The 26,523-nt window shown below is 41.1% G+C and overlaps 1 protein-coding gene across 3 annotated transcripts in view; it reads right to left on the bottom strand.

Annotated features, from left to right (window-relative positions):
* GABRA2 (gamma-aminobutyric acid type A receptor subunit alpha2) overlaps window positions 1-26,523 on the bottom strand; it is a 381,624-nt gene that overhangs the window by 120,810 nt on the left and 234,291 nt on the right. For all 3 annotated transcript variants that reach the window (XM_073583454.1, XM_073583455.1, XM_073583456.1), the window contains exons 6-7: window positions 20,915-20,997; window positions 2,737-2,880 (exon numbers count right to left, since the gene is read on the bottom strand). In XM_073583454.1, the coding sequence (XP_073439555.1) occupies window positions 2,737-2,880; window positions 20,915-20,997 (227 nt within the window). The remainder of the gene's footprint in view (window positions 1-2,736; window positions 2,881-20,914; window positions 20,998-26,523) is intronic.

The following is a 26,523-nucleotide window of genomic DNA, read 5'->3' on the forward strand; positions in this document are numbered from 1 at the left end:
AAGTGCCAGGCAAGGGATGTGCATCAAACTGGCTAGACCCAGAGCTGCTACAAGATTTCACCGCAAATCACTACTATATCCCTCATGTCATCTTCCACTCACTTCTCACCTCTGCCCTGCTTGCCTATCTGCACACTGCAGAAAGATGCTGCATTTGACAACTGTGTTTTGTCATCCTCTGAGATGTGCTCCGATGATCCACTGACCGTGTGCAATAGTCCTCCTATCTACTCATCCTCCAACCAAACAAATGGTTGAGTGTCAGTGCACTCAGTCTCACTGGCATGGCGCCAGTACGATGGGCCATGTAACATGAGCAAGCAGAGTCATTAAGAAGCAGAAGAGACTGCCGCATGATTTGGGGCTTGAAGCTTGATGACCAAGGTCCTCAGGTGCTAACTCTTCATTTTCTGCAGTGGACCAGGAGAAAGATAATGTGAAGGAATCTGACGCACTCTCAGCCATCCAATCTAACACTTTTTCAGCATCTTGTGGGCTCTCCATTTCGTGCATCAGTACTTGCCACAATAAAATGATGCAGAACGTCCTGTCGCCTGTGTGCATTGGAGGAAAGTGTTTCATTTGAATTGTAGCAGGTACATAATGACCACATCTTATACATGCTACACCACCATCAGCAGCAGGAGCTACACCAGCACCACCACGTTTGTGCACCCTATTTGTTTCTCTCCTCATTTTTGAAAGTTGTTTTTTGGCAAACTACTCACGCAGAGATGGCAGCTGAATAGATTTATTGTTTAGGCATATTACTCGCAAAAATACAGCTACATTTTAGAATTATTTTTTAGGCACAATACTGGTATAGACACAGTAGTAGAGTAAAATTATGCTTTTGAGCCCACAAATGGCAGAGACTGCTGCAGAGTAGATTTAGTTTTAGGCACAGTACTCGTATAGACACAGCAGTACAGTAAAATTATTATTTGAGCCCACAAATGGTAAAGAGATGGCTGCAGAGTAGGCACACTACTCATATAGTCAAAGCTTTAGAGTAAAATTATTGTTATGGCCCACAAGTCACAAAGAGACAGCGGTAGAGTAGATTTATTTTTAAGGCACACTACTCATATAGACACAGTGGTAGAGTAAAATTATTATTTTTTGTCTACAAATGGCAGAGAGCTGCGGATAATTTAATTCTTATGCACACTACTCCTACAGACATGGCTGCATAGAACAAAGAGGCTTTTTGGCACAGTACTCCCACAAGTGGGGTTATAAAGTCCACACAGAGGTTTAAAAACACATTACTCCTACAGGCGTAATTGCAGAGTGCTCACAGAGGCTTAAAGGCACAGTACTCCCAAAGGTGGGGGTGCAGAGTACACATAGAAGCTTAAAGGCATAGAGCTCCCACAGGTGGGGGTACAGAATTTACACATAGGCTTCAAAGTACAGTACTCCACAGGCAGAGGTGCAGAGTACACCCTGTGGCTTTTTGGCACTGCACTCCCACATGTATTGATTCAGACTACACACTGTGGCTTTTTGGTACAGTACTCCCACTGAAGAATGAGCAAAGCACACAAATAGTCTTTTTGCAGAGTATGCAGTCTAAATCAGTCCATCATTCCAGCTGTGTCATGATCCTATACTAATCAGAGCAGAATGACAGTGTTATTTGTAATCAGGCATTTACATTCTCCAGGTCATGTAGTGTGCCAACCAATCACAGCTATGCCAATATTTGGCAAGGCTGTGATGGCTCAGGAAATGCCCACAGCCTAAACGCTTGTTGATAGGCTGCACTGCAGTCTTTCAACAAACTTTATTAAGTATCCAAACTGAACAGTAAATTGAACATCTGGTAAGAAGTCAGTGTTTGGGATTCGGTACCGTACACTACATGTCCAGTACGAACCCCAAACTATACAGTTTGGGTTCGCTTATTTCTGGTTACATCTCAAAACAAGATCACCTTGCAAAACTCACTCCAGAAGGATGATTCTTTTGAACTGAACCATGGATCTACATAACCTTTCCTTTTGTGATACTATCACAGACCGATTTCCAGCCCTTATTAGCCTGAAATTACACACAGGCAAATGTTATTTTGGAACAAAGCATTATACCCTTCTTCCCGCATTACGCTTGAAATTATCTAGTAGCGGATTTCTTATGTCCATCTCACCATTAGCGGCAAATACATACTTACCAGTTGAATACACTTATTCTCAAGTGTATCATTTGTAGTAAGCATGTTAGCTCAATTTTAGGTCTTGGATCTTCTTCACATGTCCCATTTGGTATTCAGCAATACCAATGCTGACTATGCCTTGCAACATCTTATTGAGAAGTAATACAGGTTATGACATCAGGATGCCTAGTCAACACTGACAGCGGCACTATAGAAGACAAAAGACCTGCACTGACTCAAAACCAGACCAAAATCTTGATGAGCGGGCAGTGGAGATGGGGAGGACCGAATTAATATTTTTTTTTCTTCTTTTTCCTTCAGCCAATTGAGATTGTTCCTAGTGATCAGTGTGAAAACTATAGCAATTCATGATTTTTGAATTGGTTAAAATGGTTAAAAAATAAAATCAGATCAAAATAAACATTCGCTGTAACACTGGATATGGTACATGACATTTCATAAAAGTATGAATTTAGATTATGCAATATGTTATAGTACATAGTATAGTATATAATATATTAGATAATCTATACGTACTAGTCCATGATATCAGATACAAGTGAAACTGATGCACTTACCTGTACTTGACTTAATCGTTTCATTCCCAGCCAAATGACCTAAAAGCACATACTGATTTAATCTTGAGCCATCTGGTGCCACCACAACGGAATCTGTGGCATTTCTAGTCCATACATACGTCACTTCTGATGTTGTGTAAGCATCTGGACAAAGCAAGTAAGTGAAAAATTGTTCATACTTTCCTGAAGACAGTTCATGCTGTTGTAGCATTACACATACAAAACAAATTTAATATATTTCAAATTTGATATCTTATCAAAACAAGTTAAAAAAACTTCCAAATTGTCTAAAAATAGTTATTGTGCAGGTCTATTGTTTTCCTTCATGGTATAAGATTAGTGAATGGTTTCTCAACATAGAACTATAATGTACCTGTCTGCTTTTAACACAAAGGTTCTTATATCCCCTCATCTTGAGCAAAAAAAGATTATAATCGTTACCTTACTGATATAGTTGAGTGAAATATTTTGTTTCAAGATTTGCCACACAGATGCGCCTCATCAACAGAATTTAACATCCATTTTTTCTACATAATTGACAATATAGCAGGTAATTTAGAAGGCAAATATCATGCCAAAAATCGTAACAACATTTTTTTATTTATATAAATGTATTTTTATTATATAATATTTTTTTTTTTAATTAGAGAATCTAGTCAAAATGATCTTCTATCTTTTCTTACAAATGTACACTTGGTAATAATTTGTGATAATTACATTGTCTGAGAATTAGTAATAATGTCAGTGGTGCAGCACACAGTAGCTTCCAGCATCCAAGGAAAACTTATTTTCAAAATTCCATTTTATTCCAGCTGCTTTAAAAAAAAGTGATAACATTCCATAATTCAGAAGCACATTTTCTATGTGTTTCCTAACCCATGCAAGCATTTGTATACAGTTGTGGCCAAAAGTATTGACACCCCTGCAATTCTGTTAGATAATACTCAGTTTCTTCCTGAAAATGATTGCAAACACAAATTCTTTGGTATTATTATCTTCATTTAATTTGTCTTAAATGAAAAAACACAAAAGAGAATGAAGCAAAAAGCAAAACATTGATCATTTCACACAAAACTCCAAAAATGGGCCAGACAAAAGTATTGGCACCCTCAGCCTAATACTTGGTTGCACAACCATTAGCCAAAATAACTGCGACCAACCGCTTCCGGTAACCATCAATGAGTTTCTTACAATGCTCTGCTGGAATTTTAGACCATTCTTCTTTGGCAAACTGCTCCAGGTCCCTGATATTTGAAGGGTGCCTTCTCCAAACTGCCATTTTTAGATCTCTCCACAGGTGTTCTATGGGATTCAGGTCTGGACTCATTGCTGGCCACCTTAGAAGTCTCCAGTGCTTTCTCTCAAACCATTTTCTAGTGCTTTTTGAAATGTGTTTTGGATCATTGTCCTGCTGGAAGACCCATGACCTCTGAGGGAGACCCAACTTTCTCACACTGGGCCCTACATTATGCTGCAAAATTTGTTGGTAGTCTTCAGACTTCATAATGTCATGCACACGGTCAAGCAGTCCAGTGCCAGAGGCAGCAAAGCAACCCCAAAACATCAGGGAACCTCCGCCATGTTTGACTGTAGGGACCGTGTTTTTTTAAACTCCAGCCTGACTTTTTTATGTCTCGGGTAAGAAGTGGGATCTTCCTGGGTCTCCTACCATACAGTCCCTTTTCATTCAGACACCGACAGATAGTACGGGTTGACACTGTTGTACCCTCGGACTGCAGGGCAGCTTGAACTTGTTTGGATGATGGTCGAGGTTCTTTATCCACATCCGCACAATCTTGCGTTGAAATCTCTTGTCAATTTTTCTGTTCCGTCCACATCTAGGGAGGTTAGCCACAGTGCCATGGGCTTTAAACTTCTTGATGACACTGCGCACGGTAGACACAGGAACATTCAGGTCTTTGGAGATGGACTTGTAGCCTTGAGATTGCTCATGCTTCCTCACAATTTGGTTTCTCAAGTCCTCAGACAGTTCTTTGGTCTTCTTTCTTTTCTCCATGCTCAATGTGGTACACACAAGGACACAGGACAGAGGTTGAGTCAACTTTAATCCATGTCAACTGGCTGCAAGTGTGATTTAGTTATTGCCAACACCTGTTAGGTGCCACAGGTAGGTTACAGGTGCTGTTATTTACACAAATTAGAGAAGCATCACATGATTTTTCGAACAGTGCCAATACTTTTGTCCACACTCTTTTTTATGGTTGGTGTGGAATTATAGACAATTTGGCTTTAGGACAATTCTTTTTGTGTTTTTTCATTTAAGACAAATTAAATGAAGATAATAATACCAAAGAATTTGTGTTTGCAATCATTTTCAGGAAGAAACTGAGTATTATCTGACAGAATTGCAGGGGTGTCAATGCTTTTGGCCTCAACTGTAGGTTTGAAATGCATTAGCCATGTGTTTTTGAATTATACTGTAGAATGGTCATCACTTGTTTTTTAAAAACAGTCGGAATACATTTTTTGTGGATGCTAGAACCAAGTACACTTACAGTATATAACAAGTAAATTGTCATCATGGATTACATCTAAAAAGGTCTGAGCATACTATAGAAACCTTTTGTTTTAGACATCAGAGATAGTTTTAGCGCACAAACTTTAGTAATGTAATTTTCTCACTTGTACACCTCTACAGTTTTCCACGTTATGGAAATTACTTATAGATTCTGAAGCTAAAGTGCACTTTTGAAGAAGACATATAAGCTGTAAGGTAGACAAATAATTAAGTATGGCTAATACCTGCCCATCATGGAAATTCCTAATCTATTTAGCTGTAATTTCAAGGATATCACTAGTAGATTTAGAGCATTAATTCTTTCAGTATATTTCGCCCAAGCAGCATGACCAGTAGTAGCTGATAGAAAACTTAAAGAGAAGCTGTCAGAATTTCTACCCTCTTAAGGAAAATTATTTAGAATAGAGAGTCCTCGGTGGTTGTTACCTTTTAATGGCTAACTGAAAAGATGGAAACAAATTGCAAGCTTTCGAGACTACTCAGGTCTCTTCATCAGGCTAAACTAATACAACATCTGAAGAATCACATACTAATACACAAAACAGCACAGAAATAGCTGTCATGATCCATGCTGGATCATGTCAGATAAAAGCTCTGGTAACCTTTTTTTTTCTCTCTAAGCTTTGTGCTTAGAGATAGTTTTGCCCCCGGTGGCCATTATGGTCATTGCACTGGTGTTTTTAGAGATAGTTTTGCCCCCGGTCGTGGTTAGTGTAATTGCATGGGAATCACTAACAGGTGTGTTTACTCAATAAAGGTGTGTCAGTTTTGCTCACTGACGTTGGTGATATTGTTGGTCTTTTCCAACCATCCTGGGTGAAGGAAGGAGCTTAGGAGAGTCCAGGACAGCTCAGTCAGAGTCCTGGAGTGGCAGCTATGGTGTCAGTGAGGAGTTTGTGTAAAGCATGGTGGAGTGGCAGCTATGGTGTCAATGAAGAATTCTTGCAAAGCTTGGTGGAGTGGCAGCTATGGTGTAGAGCTGCACTCAGTTGCTGGACTCTGTTGCTGGAAGCTGCACTCAGGTGCTGGACTCCGTTGCTGGACAGTAGCACTCTGGTGCTGGACACTGCTGCTGGACAGCTGCTCTCAGGTGCTGGACTCTGTTGCTCCAAGGCGGCACTCGGGTGCTGGATTCTGTTGCTATAAAGCTGCACCCAGGTGTTGGACACAGTGGGAGGAAGATGTACTCAGGTGTTGGACTCTGTTGCCAGGAGCAAGTGCATCAGAGCAAAGATAAGTGTTTCCCTGTATGTCACTTTTCCTCATGTTGGTGTTAGTACAGTGGTGGGGCAGTGTCTGCACCACCCAACTCCATAGTAAGGAATAGGTGTAGGGTGCGCTAGGGTGACAGGTATCATGATCGGCGACAGGTGAGGAGCCTGTAGAGGGAACGTTAGGAGTGTTAGGGACACTGACTCAGGGGAGTGCAGGAGGTCTCTACGTCCCCGTTCCCTATCGCAGGGCCCACCGTTGTAACTGTTTTTCCCTTTCCCCTGTGTCTTGTAGTATTAGTTACCGGCCTGCAGGCCGTGTCACACTGGACAATTACATGTGCTGTGTCCTGTTGTATTAGTTACCGGCCTGCTGGCCGTGTCACACAGGACGGGGCACGTCACAATAACGCAATAGATAAGACAAGTGACGTGAAGCAGAATGGTTATCATAGGAGAGGGATAAGAATAAATATTAAAACAGTTCATAGATAAGGCGCCTGGATGTTTTATTGTCCTCTGATTGGGATCTGGTTCTGTGTTGTGTGATGCCCCCAGAAGGTCTGAAGAGCAAATTCCTTAATTGATGATATTTTAATCATCTGGACGGAGTCTAAGCAACAGCTAAAGAGTTCCTCCAAAAGTTTAATCAATTTCATCTCACCATCAACTTAACACTCAACTACTCCAGCACTGAAATTAACTTTTTCGACACGATCATTAAGCTAAAGAACAATGAAATAGATACATCCCTGTATCAGAAGCCAATCGATCGTCCAACATACCTTAAATGGGACAGTTTCCATCCAAAACACATAAAAAACTATTGTCTACAGCCAAGCCATCAGATACAATTGTATATGTTCCAACCCCATGGTTAGAGACAAACACCTGGGTCATCTCAGAAAGACATTTTTGAATCAAGGCTACTATTTAAGAACAATTGAAAACCAAGTTACAAGAGCTACCAGAATATCAAGAAATCACCTGCTACATTACAAAGCTAAAGAAGAAAATAACCGGGTGCCTTTAGTAATCACCTTCAATCCAAATCTGGAGGTGCTAAGGGGAGCGGCATGGAAATTACAACCTTTACTACAAAAAGATGCCCGATTGCAATCCATATTTCCAGACCCTCCACTGTTGTGTTTTAGGCAGCCCCCAAATTTAAAAAGCATCATTGTCAGAAGCTCCCTGTCCCCCCTTACAGCTGCAGGAACCTTTCCTTGCAACCAGAAAAAATGTAAAACCTGTACATTTATAATGACCACGGACAAGATAAAGATCCCAAACTCCCATCAAGACTACAAGATCCCAGGTACTTCCATCAAATCTAATGTGGTGTACCTAATTATTTGTACTAAATTGTAAGGGGAGGCCAGGACTGTAGTCATTACCAAAGATACTGCAGCATCTGTGTCCTGACCTTCCCCTACAGAAAACTGTATTCTTCCTCTCAGTGTACCTGCATCTCCAAATTCAGGTCCCCCCGGGCACTTCCCAGGCAGTGACAGTCCCTCTTTCAGGTGAACCCCAATAATGGAGACACAGTCCAGGTTAACTTGAACATTCTCTTTACTAAATACTTCACATGTTACATCCACAGCTGGCACATCATGGGATTCACTTGTTTCCTTATGTTTCCCTGCTTTGCTATCGCTTCTGTGCAGCACACGCCCGGACTGGACCGTCTTAGACTGCTCCCCAGTTCCTTCCTGGCCTAGCCTCAACATGAAGACAATTTCTTCTGTCTGTTTTGCCCAGACTCGAAATCATCAGTCACCAGGTTTGATTGCCCCTGGTAAAGCATCCAGCCTGTCTGTACCAAGCTCGTCGAAGCTTCAACTTCCTTCATCTCCTCAGTCCAACCAACTCCTGCCCTAAAGGCATCCTCCCAGGTGAAGAGTCGCCACATCTTTCCTTCCCTGTTCTGGCCCACTGTTGTGATGCACAGTGGCTATAGATAACATGGGCTGTAGCGATTTAATGTTACTTGGCTGCCGAGCTGTCTAGGCATATAGCCAATGTGGACACTTTGGCACCCTGGCCCCGTCTGACCTATCTTCCTAGAAACTGCTGTCTTGTCCAACTGGGGGTCTGTATGTGGGGGAGACTGGGCAAAAACTGAGAACAAGGATGAATTCTCATCACCACACAATAAGAGAAAAAAGAATGAATCTACTTGTGGCAAAACATTTTTGTATCCCTGGTCATAGCATGATGGACATTAAATTACTTGTATTAAAAGGTAACTTCAGGTCTCAGAGAGACAGGAGGGTCTGGGAGTATAAATTTGTGGCAACCTTTGACACACTCAGTGCAGGAATCAATGTGTCGCATGGATTTATGTCCAGATGATTAAAATATCATCAATTAAGGAATTTGCTCTTCACACCTTCTGAGGGCATAACACAACACAGAACCAGACCCCAATCAGAGGACAATAAAACTTTCACATTCCTTATCTATGAACTGTTCTAATATTTATGTTTATCCCTCTCCCTTAATGACAATTCTGTTTCACATCACTTGTCTTATCTATTGCATTATTTTTGTGCTGTTTTTCATATAAATATGTGATTCTTCAGATGTTGTATTAGTCTAGCCTGATGAAGAGACCTGAGTAGTCTTGAAAGCTTGCAATTTGTAACCATCTTTTCAGTTAACCATTAAAAGGTATCAACCACTGAGGACTCTCAATTCTAAATATTTTTCTATCTACTGGCTAACATGGTACAAAAATATATATCTTTCCTGTACCCTCTCATGGACATGCATGTCTCATGATTGATATGCCTTTATATTGCCTCTGTGTTGGATTGCAAATGTGCAAATATATGGCTATCATTCCACGTCTCTTTCCATACTCAATACTCTATATGTCGCTGTCAAAACTGCTGGTAGATGCCCTTTAAATGAATTGTAAAGGAGTGGAAAAGCTGCCCACACCCACCTTGAAGATTAAATGAACTAAAAGTTGAGACTAGCTGTGAGGGGCCGTAGCGATTCTTCTTAACCTGTGCGGTCCTCACCAGGAAAAATGGAGGTTCCCATAATGGTTTGCTATATATCTGATACTGTATATATACTTCTCATCAAGTTGTGCAGTAAAGAAAAGTTTATTTTTGGACTTTGGTCTTCCTCATTCATCTCTTTTCTGCTACTGGCCTGCTATGTCAAAAGGCAGCATGAGATCTGCAGAGGACTATTGCAAGGGAAGAAAACACCCAACTAGCATCCACATTTTTCTGTAGCTCGAAGGGTCTCAGATCTCGGCCATGACTGCTACCCTGCCTCTTACAAATTCACACCTACTTCTCCACATAAAAATTGATAGGATAAAATGAAATTTAGGTTAGGCTGCTTTCACAAGCCAGAGTTTCACGGTCTGTATATGGACATGGATTTCCTGACCTGAATTGAAAATCCTCAGTTATGTCTATAAAGATGATGAATTTGGGTCAGGCTGGTATGGTAATTGTGACCTTTGATTTACACAAAAAACACCAATAGGTACTAATAAAAAACTAACTGTCAGAAATGAAATAAGTTGTAATTTCCAGTAGTTAAAAAAGATTGACATTTATTGCCTTGTGTGTGCTATATCTAATCCTTTCAGTCGATAATTAGAAGCAGATATCTTTTATCAACTGAGATTAATTTATATAAGCTGCATTGTCTCATGTTTCCATTCAACTCTTCTATGCAACCAAAGTGAATATATAGTAAATCAATAATCTTGACAGATAAAATATTATTTCATGGCTTTTGTATTTCACCTTTTTAGGCTGATATAGTTTCAACTGTAAATGTTAAAGTACCTAAGTCAAGAAATTGGAATCCGATTCAACTAGTCATAAGAAAGAAGACACGACACATGAGGCCATAATGTGAATTTTTACTCACGAGAAAAGGAAAGCAGTCTAGTAAATTAGCTGTCAGTGAAAGATGAATAGCTGTCTACATACTGTAGGTGATAAGTGAGTGGTAAGCATCACCAGTGACCTATAGATTGGCAAATCACAGCTGCCAAGTCCAAGTTAAATTTATGGTATGTCTTAATGCTGTGACACTTAAAGGAGAAAAAGTCATTATTTTACTCTTGTCATTAAAATATATTACTTCTCTCTCCTTTTAGAATAGAAAAACAGCTATGACTGTACTCAAATACTGTTTAAATATTGATGTCAAAGAAAAACCACAGAGCCAATTCCTAGTAGGAAGATAGTAATGAAGCTTTAGCAGATGCCAACCTTCTATTGATAAGAGTGATTTTGGTGATGCTGAAAAAATATGTAAGCATAAAAATTTCTTCCATTAAGGTATTCTTTTTTTGTTTTTGCTTTTTCTTTCCCTTCTTCCAAGAGCCATAACTTTTTTTTATTTTCCCATGCACAAAATCATGTCCTCCATACATCTGTGACCTCGTCTCCAGGTACTTACCTGCACGAAACCTCCGATCCTCACAAGATCTCCTTCTGTACTCCCCTCTTATCCCCTCTTCCCACAATTGCATACAAGATTTCTCCCGCGCATCCCCCCTACTCTGGAACTTTCTACCACAACATATTAGACTCTCGCCTACCGTGGAAACCTTCAAAAAGAACCTGAAGACCTACCTCTTCCGACAAGCCTACAACCTGCAGTTACCACCGATCCACCAAACCGCTGCATGACCAGCTCTACCCTCGCCTACTGTATCCTCACCCATCCCGTTGTAGATTGTGAGCCCTCGCGGGCAGGGTCCTCTCTCATCCTGAACCTGTACTTGTATGTATTACTGTATGTATACCCCTCCTCACATGTAAAGTGCCATGGAATAAATGGCGTTATAATAATTATTATTATTAATCATAATAATAATAATAATAATAATAATATGAGGGCTTGTTGCTTGTGGAATGTGTTTGTCAGAGACACCGCACTGAACTTGCTCACTGAGCCAGTGTGTGTCCTGAGTAAAGCGAACTGTGCTCAAAGCTACCTGTGGAGCGGGCAGCAACCGAATAGATGCGTACTTCAGAGCCGCAGGAGCTGAAGCACGTGACTGTTAGAGGCATGGCCTAAACTCCACAGGGCTAGGAGCTGCAAGACAATTCCTAGCAGAGTAACTGCGAGACAAAGTTCCCCAGGGGCATAGACAGTGAGAATAGTCAGGACGTAGCCACTGAGTCACACACAGAGATAGCTGCAAGGTACCAAAGGGGGCGAGCAGAGAGTAGTCAGGGGTCACAGGCAATGAGTCATACACAGATAATAACGCAGTACAAAATCAACAGGCAAACTCACAACGGGAAACAGAATCGGGTCAGAACCATATAAACAAGCTATAGCAACATACAGGCACACGGGGGTCAGCACACTAGGCCAAAGGCAAAAGTATAACTGGCAGGGATTGAAGCTACCCAGGGGGTTATGAAGCTCTCCCAGAACCAGAAAGAGGCCACAATCATTAACCCCAAGTGTGCAGGTCAAAACCTGCACAGAGCTCCAGACATTAACCCCCGGTGTGCAGCTCAAAAAACCTGCACTGGGATCATGACAGTACCCCCCTCTCAACGGGGGGCTTCTGGACCCCCAGGCTTCCCCGGGTACTTGGCATGGAACGCCTGAACCAGGCGATCTGCATGTACCGAGCGAGCAGGGACCCATGAGCGCTCTTCTGGTCCATATCCCTTCCAATGGACCAGGTACTGCAAAGAGCGGCGCACCCGCCGAGAGTCCACAATATGTCCGACCTCATACTCCAATTGACCCTCCACCAGCACTGGAGGAACAACAGTCTCAGAGTTCTCTTTGACAGATCCTGCTGGTTTCAACAGAGACTTATGGAACACATTAGATATTTTTAAGGAGGCGGGGAGACGCAACCTATATGCCACTGGGTTGACTATCTCCATAATCTCGTACGGACCAATGAACTTTGGTCCCAACTTAACTGATGGTACCTTTAAGTTGATGTTACGCGTGGAGAGCCAAACCTTCTCTCCCACCTGAAACATGTCTCCCGAGGCTCTTTTTTTGTCCGCAAAATATTTGTATCTCCCCTGGGCCCGAGAGATATTACGCCGGACTTCAGCCCAGCGTAATTGGTGCGTTCTGTCTGACCATTACTCTCCTGGTGATATGCCGACGAGAAGGAGAGTGACATGCCCAATTTATACAGAACACCCTCCAAAATTTGGCCACAAACTGCACACCTCTGTCAGACACAACATTCAGGGGTACCCCATGCAATCGGACCACATGCTGCACAAACAACCTTGACAATGTTTCTGCTGAAGGTAATGCTGCCAAGGGAATGAAATGGGCCTGTTTAGAAAACCTATCCACCACCACCCAGATCACGGTATTGCCCCTGGAGGGTGGAAGGCCGGTAATAAAATCCATGGAAAGATGAGTCCATGGCCTATCAGAAACCGGTAAAGGTAGGAGTTCCCCAGCCGGTCGGTTATGCGAGCTTTTGGAATGGGCACACATGCCACAAGCAGAAACAAATTCCTTGACATCAGACCTTAATTAAGGCCACCGAAAACCCCTGGCTACTGCCTCTCTAGTGGCCGTGATACCTGGATGAGCACTCAGCCTAGAATCATGAAACTCCTGCAGAAGTCTAGGCCGCAATGAATCTGGAACAAACAGTTTATCACTTGGCCTGGTTGCCGGAGCTAGGGCCTGAGCCCTTAGGATTTCTTGTTCCAACTCAGTTGAGACCCCCGCCACTACCACCCCTGGGGGAAGAATGGAGGACGGCGGCTCAGGGGGAGACACTGGATCAAAACTTCTGGACAGGGCATCCGCTTTAACATTTTTGGACCCCGTTCAAAAAGTAATTGAGAACTGAAATCGTGAAAAAAAAGTGACCAACGGGCCTGTCTAGGAGTAAGCCTCTTAGCAGATTCAAGGTATGCCAAATTTTTGTGATCTGTGACAACCGTGATAGGGTGAGCTGCCCCTTCCAAAAAGTGCCTCCATTCCTCAAACGCCAGCTTGACCGCAAGAAGTTCTCTATTGCCTACATCATAGTTTTTCTCAGCTGAAGAGAACTTCTAGGAGAAGAAGGCACAGGGTTTGAGATTGGTAAGGGTGGCCGGACCCTGGGATAGCACAGCCCCCACCCCCAGTTCAGAAGCATCCACCTCCACAATGAATGGTTTGGACGGGTCAGGTTGCACCAACACCGGGGCAGACATAAAACATTTCTTAATCGCTGAGAAGGATTCCTTAGCGAGGACAGACCAATTTTTTACATCAGCTCCCTTCTGGGTAAGATCCGTGAGTGGTTTAACCACTTGTGAGAAACCTTTAATGAATCTCCGGTAATAGTTCGCAAATCCTAAGAAGCGCTGGAGCCCCTTAAGATCTCGAGGCTGAACCCAGTCAGCGATCGCCAGCACCTTCTTAGGATCCATATGAAACCCCTCACAGGACACAATCAACCCCAAAAAAGACAGCTCCTGTACAAAAAACGAACACTTTTCCAATTTGGCGAACAATTGGTTCTCCCTGAGTCTCTGGAGAACTGTCTTTAGATGTTGCAAGTGAGATTGACTGTCCGGGGAATACATCAAAATATCATTCAAATAAATAATAACAAAACGGCCTATCAGATCAGAAAACACAACATTGATGAAATTTTGGAAAATAGCAGGTGCATTAGTTAACCCAAATGGCATTACCAGGTTCTCAAAGAGTCCTTCTGATGTGAGGAATGCCGTTTTCCACTCGTCCCCTTCTCAAACCCTTATCAGATTGTAGGCCCCCCGCAGATCTAACTTGGAGAACCATTGGGCCCCAGATAACTGGTTACATAAGTCTGGGATGAGGGGAAGCGGGTAAGAGTTCCCAACCGTTATCTTGTTCAGTTCCCGAAAGTCGAGGCACGGCAGCAAACCACCATCTTTTTTCTTCACAAAGAAGAACCCTGCTGCCACAGGTGACACAGAAGGCCTGATATGCCCTTTGCGGAGACTCTCAGCTATGTACTCCTTCATGGCTTGGCGCTCAGGCCCAGACAAATTGAACAATCGAGCCTTAGGTAACTTGGCTCCAGGTACTAAATCAATGGCACAATCATAGGGTCTATGTGGTGGCAGCGCCTCAGCCTCACTTTCGGAAAAAACATCTTCGAAATCTTTCAGGTACTCCGGAATACCTTCCAGATCGACAGACGACACAGACACAGATTTAACAGCGTTAACAAGATGTCCCCGGTTACCACATTTATTATTGCATCCCCATTGAGTGATTTCCCCTGTAACCCAATCAATGGTAGGATTATGGCGTTGAAGCCAAGGCATCCCCAGTACCAGTCCTGCAGGCAAGTTATCTACCACCAGACAACTTAGTTTCTCCACATGAGTGGAACCCACTTTTAGAGAAAAAAGTTCAGACCTGCAACAGATACCGTCTTGGGTAAGAGAAGATGAGTCAATTGCCACAAGTTTAACAGGATCGTGAAGCCTGACTGTCCCTATCTTATTAAGAGTCATAACCTTGGTATCAATCAGGTTCACAGCCGAACCGCAGTCAATAAAAGCAGTAGTCTGAACAGGACCATAACCAAGTTCCAGTTCCACCTGCAGCACCATTTTCGCACATGAGGAAAATTGTACATGAAGGTCTGGGTAGCCTCCTCGATTACTACCCAGACCTAGTCGTTTCCCGCCATCTTGGAGGATGACAGACAGGAGGGGCAGTCCTTCTTCCAATGTCCAGATTTCCCACAATAGAAGCACAACTGCTTTTCCCGACGGCGTCTTCTTTCCTTTCCCTCACAGGTGACAGCGCTCACCTCCATAGCCATAGGAAGAGTCTGGGTCTCATCTCCACTGAAGAATAAGGGCGTTTCCCATTGCATAATGCCTCTAGCCCGCAGCCTGCGATCCATGCGAACCGCTTGGACCATGGCATCCTCCAGGGAGTCAGGCGGAGGATGAAGTGCCAAAGCATCCTTCAGACGTTCACACAGGCCTCTGTGGAACAGCCCCCGCAGGGCGGCATCACTCCAGGAAATCTCGGCTGCCCAACGTCTGAATTCAGTACAGAACCATTCGGCCGAGTGCTCCCCCTGACAGACACTCATGACTTTGTCCTCAGCCAACCGCACTCTATCAGGCTCATCATAAATAAGCCCTAAGGCTTAAAAAAATGCATCCACAAACATTCTCTCAGGGGCAGAAGAGGAAAGCGAGAATGCCCAGGCTTGTGGGGACCACCTAAGCAGGGACATCACCACCCCCGCCCTCTGTTTCTCATCCCCAGAGGAGCGGGGTCTCAAAGAAAAAAAAAGCTTACAGCCCTCCTTAAATGCCCTGAAATCATCCTTGTAACCAGAAAATATATCTGGCAATTTAACCAGGGATTCAGGTGGGACTAAAATGACTTCTCTATTCCCCACCTGCTGGAAGCCTGCGAAAAGTACCCCCTGAACTGAGTCCTCAACCCGCCGTTGGGACTGGGCCAGAGCTTGGTGTTCCAAACTAAGCTTCTGCAGTGACTGAGTCAAGCTTTTCACCTACTCAGATAAAGCACAAATTGGGTCCATGCTGCAGCAGTGAGGAGAGAAAAAACAAAAAAAATTGTAGGCCAGTTATAATGTCAGAGACACCGCACTGAACTTGCTCACTGAGCCAGTGTGTGTGTGTCCTGAGTAAAGCGAACTGTGCTCAAAGCTACCTGTGGAGCGGGCAGCAACCGAATAGATGCGTACTTCAGAGCCGCAGGAGCTGAAGCACGTGACTGCTAGAGGCGTGGCCTAAACTCCACAGGGCTAGGAGCTGCAAGACAATTCCTAGCAGAGTAACTGTGAGACAAAGTTACCCAGGGGCATAGACAGTGAGAATAGTCAGGACGTAGCCACTGAGTCACACATAGAGATAGCTGCAAGGTACCAAAGGGGGCGAGCAGAGAGTAGTCAGGTCACAGGCAATGAGTCATACACAGATAATAACGCAGTACAAAATCAACAGGCAAACTCACAACGGGAAACAGAATCGGGTCAGAACCATATAAACAAGCTATAGCAACACACAGGCACACGGGGGTCAGCACACTAGGCCAAAGGCAAAAGTATAACTGGCAGGGATTGAAGCTACCCAGGGGTTTATGAAGCTCTCCCAGAACCAGAAAGAGGCCACAATCATTAACCCCAAGTGTGCAGGTCAAAACCTGCACAGAGCTCCAGACATTAACCCCCGGTGTGCAGCTCAAAAAATCTGCACTGGGATCATGACAGTGTTGTACTTTTTGAGTGACACCGTTCATTTTGTTGTGTGATGCACTGGAAAGTGGGACAAAAAAATTCCAAGTGAGTTTAAATAGAAAAAAAGGGCAATTTCTCAATTTTTGGGTTTTTTTTTTCTTTCTCTGAGAAAATTATTGCAATTACACATTTTGTTATATACCCGTGTTTATTTCCTTTCTGTGCTTTGGAACATCACAAACTTTTTCAGCTGTCTATGCCCATATTAATAGTTGAAATAAGTCAAATGCGGTGACATTCCCTTTAGATGCCACTGTCAGAGATTGACATTGGCAGTAAACATAGATGGGATTTTAACAGGTTAACAGCTGTGGTCGGACATCCGTTCCACACACAGCTGTTAGAAGTAGATGATGACTGAATAATTCAACCATCATCTGTCGGTAAAGATGCAGGCTTGCAAGCCGAGCCTCTATCAAAGTCAGGGACACAACATATGACGTAACTGTACATCACATTTCATCGTATGTCCTGAAGGGGTTAATACAACATGTAATTTATTAGAAATAAGTATTATGCCAATATTACACAATTCTATCTTACGAGTCAAGTTTCTCAAAATAGTGCTTGTACTTGTATGACATGTTTTCCATAGTATGTTAATAGGTCACCAAATTTGATATCTGTTTTTTGTTTCATTATTTTAGCCTATAATTTATGTTCATTAAACTTTACTATGAAACACATGCCAATACAGTACTGTAATGCCGCTCAATATAGGAATTTGTTTCATAAGGAAAAATTATGTAAGACAGGAGGAAAATCTTTTCTCACCTCACAAGCTTTAGAACAAATGGATACATTTCCTTAATCAATTTATTGTCAGTGAATGCACTCATGGTTTAATTCAATGAATCTAAGAACTTCTTTAAGTGTCCTACAGTTGAACAGCGAGTGACAGCACCACATCCCCTCAGGCTGATGTGTCACTCTCAGCGGTACATGTTGCTAAGTTCCTGAAAATTTGAAGAGTACCGAATAGATGGGACATTAAAAAATCTAAAATAGAGCGGAATATTTACTTTCTAATCAGATTTTCAGAGATGTTTAGAGCACCCTTGTTGAAATTCTCATACTCCAGTGGAAATCCCAAAGTTTTTCTTACATAGTCATCTAATGTGAACTCTAGAATATGATGAGCGTATCGGCATTGAGTTTCAATAATATTATCTTGTATAGGGGCTTCTTGCTATGATTCCTGACAGAGACATTGTGAATAAGATGAGTGTACAAACAAAAAGCGCATATCCATACTTTTAACCATTTATTACATCATGGAGCCACCATTGCTTTGCTAAGCCACCTTTATACTATGTACTGGTATTTGAATTCTGGAAGATGTGCAGATACAGTAAAGATACAATAGACTTGTGAACTGCTATTGTGTCATCCTCATCTAGGTACCATAGTTATTATTATTTATTATGCTTTGCTTAAATAGTGCTATCATACTCGATTTTACATACTTTATCATCCCTGTCCCCTCAATCAAAATTCCCAATCAGTAGGTCTTTGGAGTGTGGGAGGAAACCTGGAGGAAACCCACACAAGCATGGGGAAAACATACAAACACCTTGCAAATGTTGCATTTGGTGGGATTTGAACCCAGTATCCCAGCACTGCAAAGCAACACTGCTAACCACTGAGCAACTGTGCTGTCCAATCAAATGTTCTAATTTTACCAGCATTTTCATCACATCCCCCTGACGAAGGATTTTAATCTGAAACGTGCGTCGGGGAACGTCTGAGAGGCACACCGCTATCCTTTACCTCTTGGCATACAGGTAATTGGCTTTTGCTGCACCTTGTTTTTTATCATGCCATTGCTGGATCCCCACCTGGTGATTATTTAACTTATTTGCACTACTGCACTTCATTTATTCTCTTATTCACTTATTTTTCTGTGCTATTGATTGCAATTATTCCACATTCCACAAATATATAATTTTGTTTTTTGTTTCTTTCTGGCCATATATCAGTTAATATGGCCAGTATATGCGCACTTTATTATTGTGGTCAAAATTGATTATTGACCTCATTTAGCACAGTATCTTGTGATACATATATTTTATGCTTTTATTTATTTAAGCCCGTTTTTATTCACACACCTATTGAGTCTTAGTTAGTGATAACAGTATTATTTTACAGTTATTTTACACTTATTTTTACATATATATATATATATATATATATATATATCCTTTGGTGCTTTTCTTACCTGGTTTTATTAATTATGCCTCTCATATGTTAGATTACCATGAGTTGAATGAATTTTTATCTTTGGTATTTCATTATTAATTATATTCTATATTATTATGGTTCTGTTTGCCTCTTTTTATTATAATACATGTATTTATTATGGTGTTGTTTTTGTGTCATGACTTAATAAAATAATAATTTTAAATTATTCAATTTTTATTAATTTTCTTTAATTATTTTTTATCTTATTATTTTTTCATGTGATCCTGCTAGTCATTTTCTTTCCCCATTTTTAATGGTTTTCTATTGTCAGCATCTTCATCTAAATATACTCTTACACAATAATTTAGAATTAAATTATAATTTGTAATGCTGTGTTAATATCCAATTTCTAGAAATAAATGCTTTAATTTAAATTGGTCATTGTAATGCTCTTTTATAATGATTCTCAGATTTTTTCTTGGCTACCTTTATACATGCTACATTATTTCCATGTACTGAAAGAATCCTGCTGGCAGCTGATGATAAATTGAAGTTTAGCTGCTGATAAGGACTGATCCATACTAACATTTTTACTGTTTTCTTGTCTAAACCAAGCATAATGTTGTCTGCACACTGACCCTTTAATAATGAATAGCAACTTGCAACCTAAAACTCACTATAGAATTCAAAGGAATTAGTACATAATAGGCTTCAATTTTGGATCATATCTAAAAACATTGGCAGACAAAACTCTAGATATAATACGGTACTATTGTTAGGGTTTGCGGATCACACCAAATGTGGTAACTGTCCCACCTTCATTGACACAGCAAATACGCATGATCTTAGCACACCGACGTTCACACCAAAGATCCTTTTATAGACTGTGCCAATCAGACAGGACCTTGCTCGCGGGCCAATCCGGAGCCGGCACAGGACCTGAGCAGCTGACGACTGACCACCAGTGAGCGGTCGCCACCTAACAAGCATGCTCAGTAGCGCAAATCCTGGACTTAGTCTCAGGAATGACTGCCTGCCACTGTCTATTGTCAGTTACCACAGCTGAACCTGGAGAGGCAACGGTAACAATGTGCACAGCTCAAGTCTGAGCAAGATGCCGAGACCGATGTATTTGTTGATCAGCATCCACTGCGGTCTAGAGTAAATGGGAGACCTCAGGAGAAGACAATGCTTTGGATCCATCCTGTGCAGAGGGAGAATCCTGGAGCCTAACAAACATGGATCTAATACAGAAAAGGAATTTTAATAATGACATGTTTAGAAAACAGCACATGAGTGAAAATGATCGCTCTGCTTTTTTTTTCTCAAAGCTATGCAGCCATTTTTTTATGGTCATTTGAATTAGCACTAAATCTGTCTTCAGGTTGCTTCATCTACTGGCAGCCAGATGTTATGGAAATGTACAATATGTGCTTAATAAATCTTTACATGTATTAAAGAAGTGGCTGCTAATAAACTGGTAACATATAGGAAACTGATGCATTTATTTTTGTATGGCTGGATTCACACTAATCAACCAATCCACTCCAATGTCATTCTTGAAACCTACTTCAAATATTCTTTACCAATACTTTCTATTCAATTTCATAGAATATCTACTTTGCTGTTTAAATGATTTGCTTAAACTTTTTTACAACAAGATTTTGAAACTCCCGAAACGCGTTGCATTGGTATCTTCCACATTATTGCTACTAATGCAACATTTGGATACAACTGACAGGTCAGTGCAAAGTTCAGATAAAATATACATGCAGACCTATTGTTAAGGGCTTGAGCAGATGCAATAGAATTTTCATATGGAATCAAAAGTGATTAATGAATTGCTATTAATAACAGCTTTTTGTTCCTGGTATAGAACATTGTAATTATGTGCACCAACGATAAATGTAATAATGACACAAAAACAAGTCAGTACATTCCAATTAACAAGTGACCTTCAGACAAAGACTGGCAAATACTTACAGCTGCCAAATTTTAATGGACAGGCATGTGCATCCATAGGAAAATCTTCCAAATGCATGGGGCATTCAGCCTGGACAGTGAGCCTAAGAAACAGACACAAAAAAATCAAAACGTTTTATTTTCTAAAGAGTAATACAAAAGGGAAATCTGTTCTACAATGCAGCCCAACTTATGGCGCGCGAGATAAAAATTGCTCTGTTCCGCTAATAACATCATTAACATTTAACCCCTTAGTGCCAGTTTGCAGCTTAATGACCAGACCAATTTTTACAATTCTGACCACTGTCCCTTTATGAGGTTATAACTCTGGAATGCTTTAATGGATCCCACTGATTCTGAGACTATTTTTTCATGACATATTGTACTTCATGGTAGTGGTAAAATTTCTTCGATAAGTCTTGTGTTTATTTATGAAAAAAACGGAAATATGGCGAAAATTTTGCAATTTTAAAACTTTAAATTTTTATGCCCTTAAATCAGAGAGATGTGTCACACAAATTTCTTAATAAATAACATTTCCCACATGTCTACTTTACATCAGCACAATTTTGGAAGCAAAATTTTTTTTTGTTAGGAAGTTATAAGGGTTGAAAGTTGACCAGCGATTTCTCATTTTTACAACAAAATTTACAAAACCATTTTTTTAGGGACCGCATCATATTTAAAGTTATTTTGAGGGGTGTACATGACAGAAAATACCCAAAAGTGGCACCATTCTAAAAACTAGATCCCTCAAGGTGCTCAAAACCACATTCAAGAAGTTTATTAACCCTTTAAGTGCTTCACAGGAACTAAAGCAATGTGGAAGGAAAAAATTAACATTTAACTTTTTTTTGGAAAAATTTACTTCAGAACCAATTTTTTTTATTTTCACAAGTGTTAAAAGAGAAAATCAACAACAAAATTTGTTGTACAATTTCTCCTGAAAACGCCGATACACCATATGTGGGGGTAAACCACTTTTTCAGCACACGGCAGAGCTTGCAAGGGATGGAGCGCCGTTTGACTTTTTCAACGCAGAATTGGCTGGAATTGAGATCGGATGCCATGTTGCTTTCGGAGAGCCGTTAATGTGCCTAAACAGTGGAAAACTATAACAAGTGACCCCATTTTGGAAACTAGACCCATTAAGGAACTTATCTAGATGTGTGGTGAGCACTTTGAACCTTCAAGTGCTTCACAGAAGTTTATAACGTAGAGCCGTGAAAGTAAGAAATCCATTTTTTTCCACAAAAATGATCTTTTTACCCCCCAAATTTTTATTTTTACAAGGGTAACAGGAGAAATCATACCTCCACAGTTATTGTGCGATTTGTCCTGAGTACGCTGATACCCCATATGTGGGGGGAACCACTGTTTGGGCGCATGGGAGAGCTTGGAAGGGAAGGAGTGCCATTTTGGAATGCAGACTTTGATGGAATGGTCTGCGGGCACCATGTTGCGCTTGCAGAGCCCCTGATGGGCTTAAACAGTGGAAACCCCCCACAAGTGACCCCATTTTGGAAATTAGACCCCCTGAGGAACTTATCTAAATGTGTGGTGAGCACTTTTAACCCCCAAGTGCTTCACAGAAGTTTATAAATGCAGAGCTGTGAAAATAAAAAGTCTTTTTTATTTCCACAAAAGTGTTTTTTTAGACCCCCAAAATTGGTAAATAGTGGAAACCCCTCAATTCTTGCTCCAACCTTAACCCCAATGCCAATGCCAGGAATGGAACTTACGGAGAAAAAATATAACTGAAAGACTGACTCCTGTTCTGTGTTTTTGATATACTCCTGGTTTTGGCATACAAATACTGATGACATACTGATCAAAAATACTGATGTGTGAATGAGGCCTAAAGTTGTATTTCCATCTGTGTATTCACATCAAGTGGTGGCATATCTCTAGGATATGCTGTCAAGCAATGAACAAGAGGGCTACGACACGTGAGATCCTAGCCAAAATGAAATGGTCACATTGCTAAATTAAAGCTCTATCCTCTTCCTGGATTTCAACTGTTCACTGGCTATCCCAGACCTCCCGTCTATGCAAAAAAATTTCAGCTGACTTCACTGACGGGAGCAGAGAAAGTCCAAAATGCTGGTGGATACAGTGAAATCCTATATACAACCCCTGACAAAAATTATTGAATCACCGGCCTTGGAGGATTTTCATTCAGGTGTTTAATTTTGTAGAAAAAAAGCAGATCACAGACATGGCACAAAACTAAAGTCAATTCAAATGGCAACTTTCTGGCTTTAAGGAACACAAGAGAAATCTAGAACAAAAATTGTGGTAGTCAGTAATGGTTACTTTTTTAAACCAAGGGGGAAAATTATGGAATCACTCAAATCTGAGGGAAAAAAATATGGAATCACTCTGTAAATTTTCATTCCCAAAACTAACACCTACATCAAATTAGATCTGCTCGTTAGTCTGCATCTAAAAAGGAGTGAGCACACCTTGGAGACCTGTTGCACCAAGTGGACTGACATGAATCATGGCTCCAACACGAGAGATGCCAATTGAAACAAAGGAGAGGATTATCAAACTCTTAAAGAGAGTAAATCATCACACAATGTTGCAAAAGATGTTGGTTTTTCACAGTCAGCTTTGTCTAAAATTTGGACCAAATACAAACAACATGGGAAGGTTGTTGAAGGCAAACATACTTGTAGACTAGGAAGACATCAAAGCATCAAGACCGGAATCTTAAAGCAATATGTCTCCACAACAGGAAATGCACATAAAAACAAATGAGGAACGAATGGGAGGAAACTGGAGTCAACATCTGTGACCGAACTGTAAGAAACGGCCTAAAGGAAATGGTATTTACATACAGAAAAGCTAAACTGTGGATGACTGGATGAAAGTCATATTCAGTGATGAATTGCGAATCTGCATTGGGCAAGGTGATTATGCTGGAACTTTTGTTTGGTGCCATTCCAATGAGATTTATAAAGATGACTGCCTGAAGAGAACATACAAATTTCCACAGTCATTGATGATATGGGGCTGCATGTCAGGTAAAGGCACTGGGGAGATGGCTGTCATTACATCTTCAATAAATGCACAAGTTTATGTTGATATTTTGGACATTTTCTTATCCCATCAATTGAAAGGATGTTTGGGGATGATGAAATCATTTTTCAAGATGATAATGCATCCTGCCATAGAGCAAAAACTGTGAAAACATTCCTTGAAAAAAGACACATGTATGTACCAATCTTGCGAAATCTTATCACAGCATGATATAGATACTAAGATTCAGCACAGAACCATCTACACTGCAAAATAGCAAATCTGATGAAATTCAATGTTGACATGTTAACTAGTGTTGAGCATTCCGATACCGCAAGTATCGGGTATCGGCCGATACTTGCTGTATCGGAATTCCGATACCGACTTCCGATATTTTTTCAATATCGGAATTCGGCATCGGAATCGGAAGTTCAGTTGATTGATGGCCTGACGTCATCATGATGCGCGGTGTGTGCGCATCATGATGCGCCGTCATTTCGGGCCTTCCGGGGGTCTCTGCCGGCCTGCCGGGGGGCTGTGCCGGCCTGCCGGGGGGCTGTGTGGACTGCCCGGGGTCTCTGCCGGCCTGCCGGGGGGCTGTGCCGGCCTGCCGGTGGTCTGTGCACCCTGTGGGGGTCTGTACCGGCCTGCCGGGGGGCTGTGCCGGCCTGCCGGGGGGCTGTGCTGATGTCCGGGGGTCTGTGCAAGCATCGTCCGATGGGACTACAAGTCCCATCGGGCGATGCCTGCTACCATGACAGTGATTGACACATTAGCCAATGATGGGACAGTAGTAGTCCCATCATCCGGCTAATGTGTTAAATGTTAAAAAAAAAATAAAAAATAAAAAATACTACATACATACTACATGCATGCTACATACATACTACATGCTACATACATACTACATATATACTACATACATACTACATACATGCTACATACATACTACATACATACTACATATATACTACATGCTACATACATACTACATGCATGCTACATACATACTACATACATACTACATACATGCTACATACATACTGCATGCTACATACATACTACATACATACTACATGCATGCTACATGCATGCTACATGCATGCTACATACATACTACATGCTACATACATACCACATACATACTACATACATGCTACATATATACTACATGCATGCTACATACATACTACATATATACTACATGCATGCTACATACATACTACATACATACCACATATATACTACATACATACAATACATACATAGACATACAGTACATATAACATAGAGTAACATACTTACCAATACTTGTCACATTGTTCCCCGAAGCCATTGTCTTTCCGGAATAAATATTAACATAACAAACCACAAAAATACTCACCCACGATCCGAAGCAGTCCACGAGTGTGTCCCACGACGATCTTGGGTAGAGAACTGCAGCATCAGATGATGCTGCCGTTCTCTACGGGCTGCAGGAATCCAATGACGGAAGGTAGGTATCCTTCCGCACTGTATTCCTCCGCCACTTAAAAAAAAAAAAGTCCCTAGTCTCACTTTATGCCATTGCTGTGTGGGAAATTCCCACACAGCAATGGCATAAAGTGAGACTAGGGACTTTTTTTTTTTTTAAGTGGCGGAGGAATACAGTGCGGAAGGATACCTACCTTCCGTCATTGGATTCCTGCAGCCCGTAGAGAACGGCAGCATCATCTGATGCTGCAGTTCTCTACCCAAGATCGTCGTGGGACACACTCGTGGACTGCTTCGGATCGTGGGTGAGTATTTTTGTGGTTTGTTATGTTAATATTTATTCCGGAAAGACAATGGCTTCGGGGAACAATGTGACAAGTATTGGTAAGTATGTTACTCTATGTTATATGTACTGTATGTCTATGTATGTATTGTATGAATGTATTGTATGCATGTAGTATATATGTAGTATGTATGTAGCATGTAGTATGTATGTAGCATGCATGTAGTATATATGTAGTATGTATGTAGCATGTAGTATGTATGTAGCATGCATGTAGTATGTATGTAGCATGCATGTAGTATGTATATGGTATGTATGTAGCATGTAGTATGTATGTAGCATGCATGTAGTATATATGTGTTATGTATGTGGTATGTATGTAGCATGCTTGTAGTATGCATGTAGTATGTATGTAGTATGTATGTAGTATATATGTAGTATGTATGTAGCATGTAGTATGTATGTAGTATGTATGTAGTATGTATGTAGCATGTAGTATGCATGTAGTATGTATGTAGCATGTAGTATGTATGTAGTATGTATGTAGTATATATGTAGTATGTATGTAGCATGTAGTATGTATGTAGCATGCATGTAGTATGTATGTAGCATGTAGTATGCATGTAGTATGTATGTAGCATGTAGTATGTATGTAGTATGTATGTAGCATGCATGTAGCATGCAGTATGTATGTAGCATGCATGTAGTATATATGTAGTATGTATGTAGCATGTAGTATGTAGCATGCATGTAGTATATATGTAGTATGTAGCATGTAGTATGTATGTAGCATGCATGCAGTATATATGTGTTCTGTATGTAGCATGTAGCATGCATGTAGCATGCATGT

This window comes from Dendrobates tinctorius, unplaced genomic scaffold (assembly GCF_039654945.1).
Source record: "Dendrobates tinctorius isolate UK_male_01 unplaced genomic scaffold, ASM3965494v1 ptg000079l, whole genome shotgun sequence".
Classification (NCBI taxonomy): domain Eukaryota; kingdom Metazoa; phylum Chordata; class Amphibia; order Anura; family Dendrobatidae; genus Dendrobates; species Dendrobates tinctorius.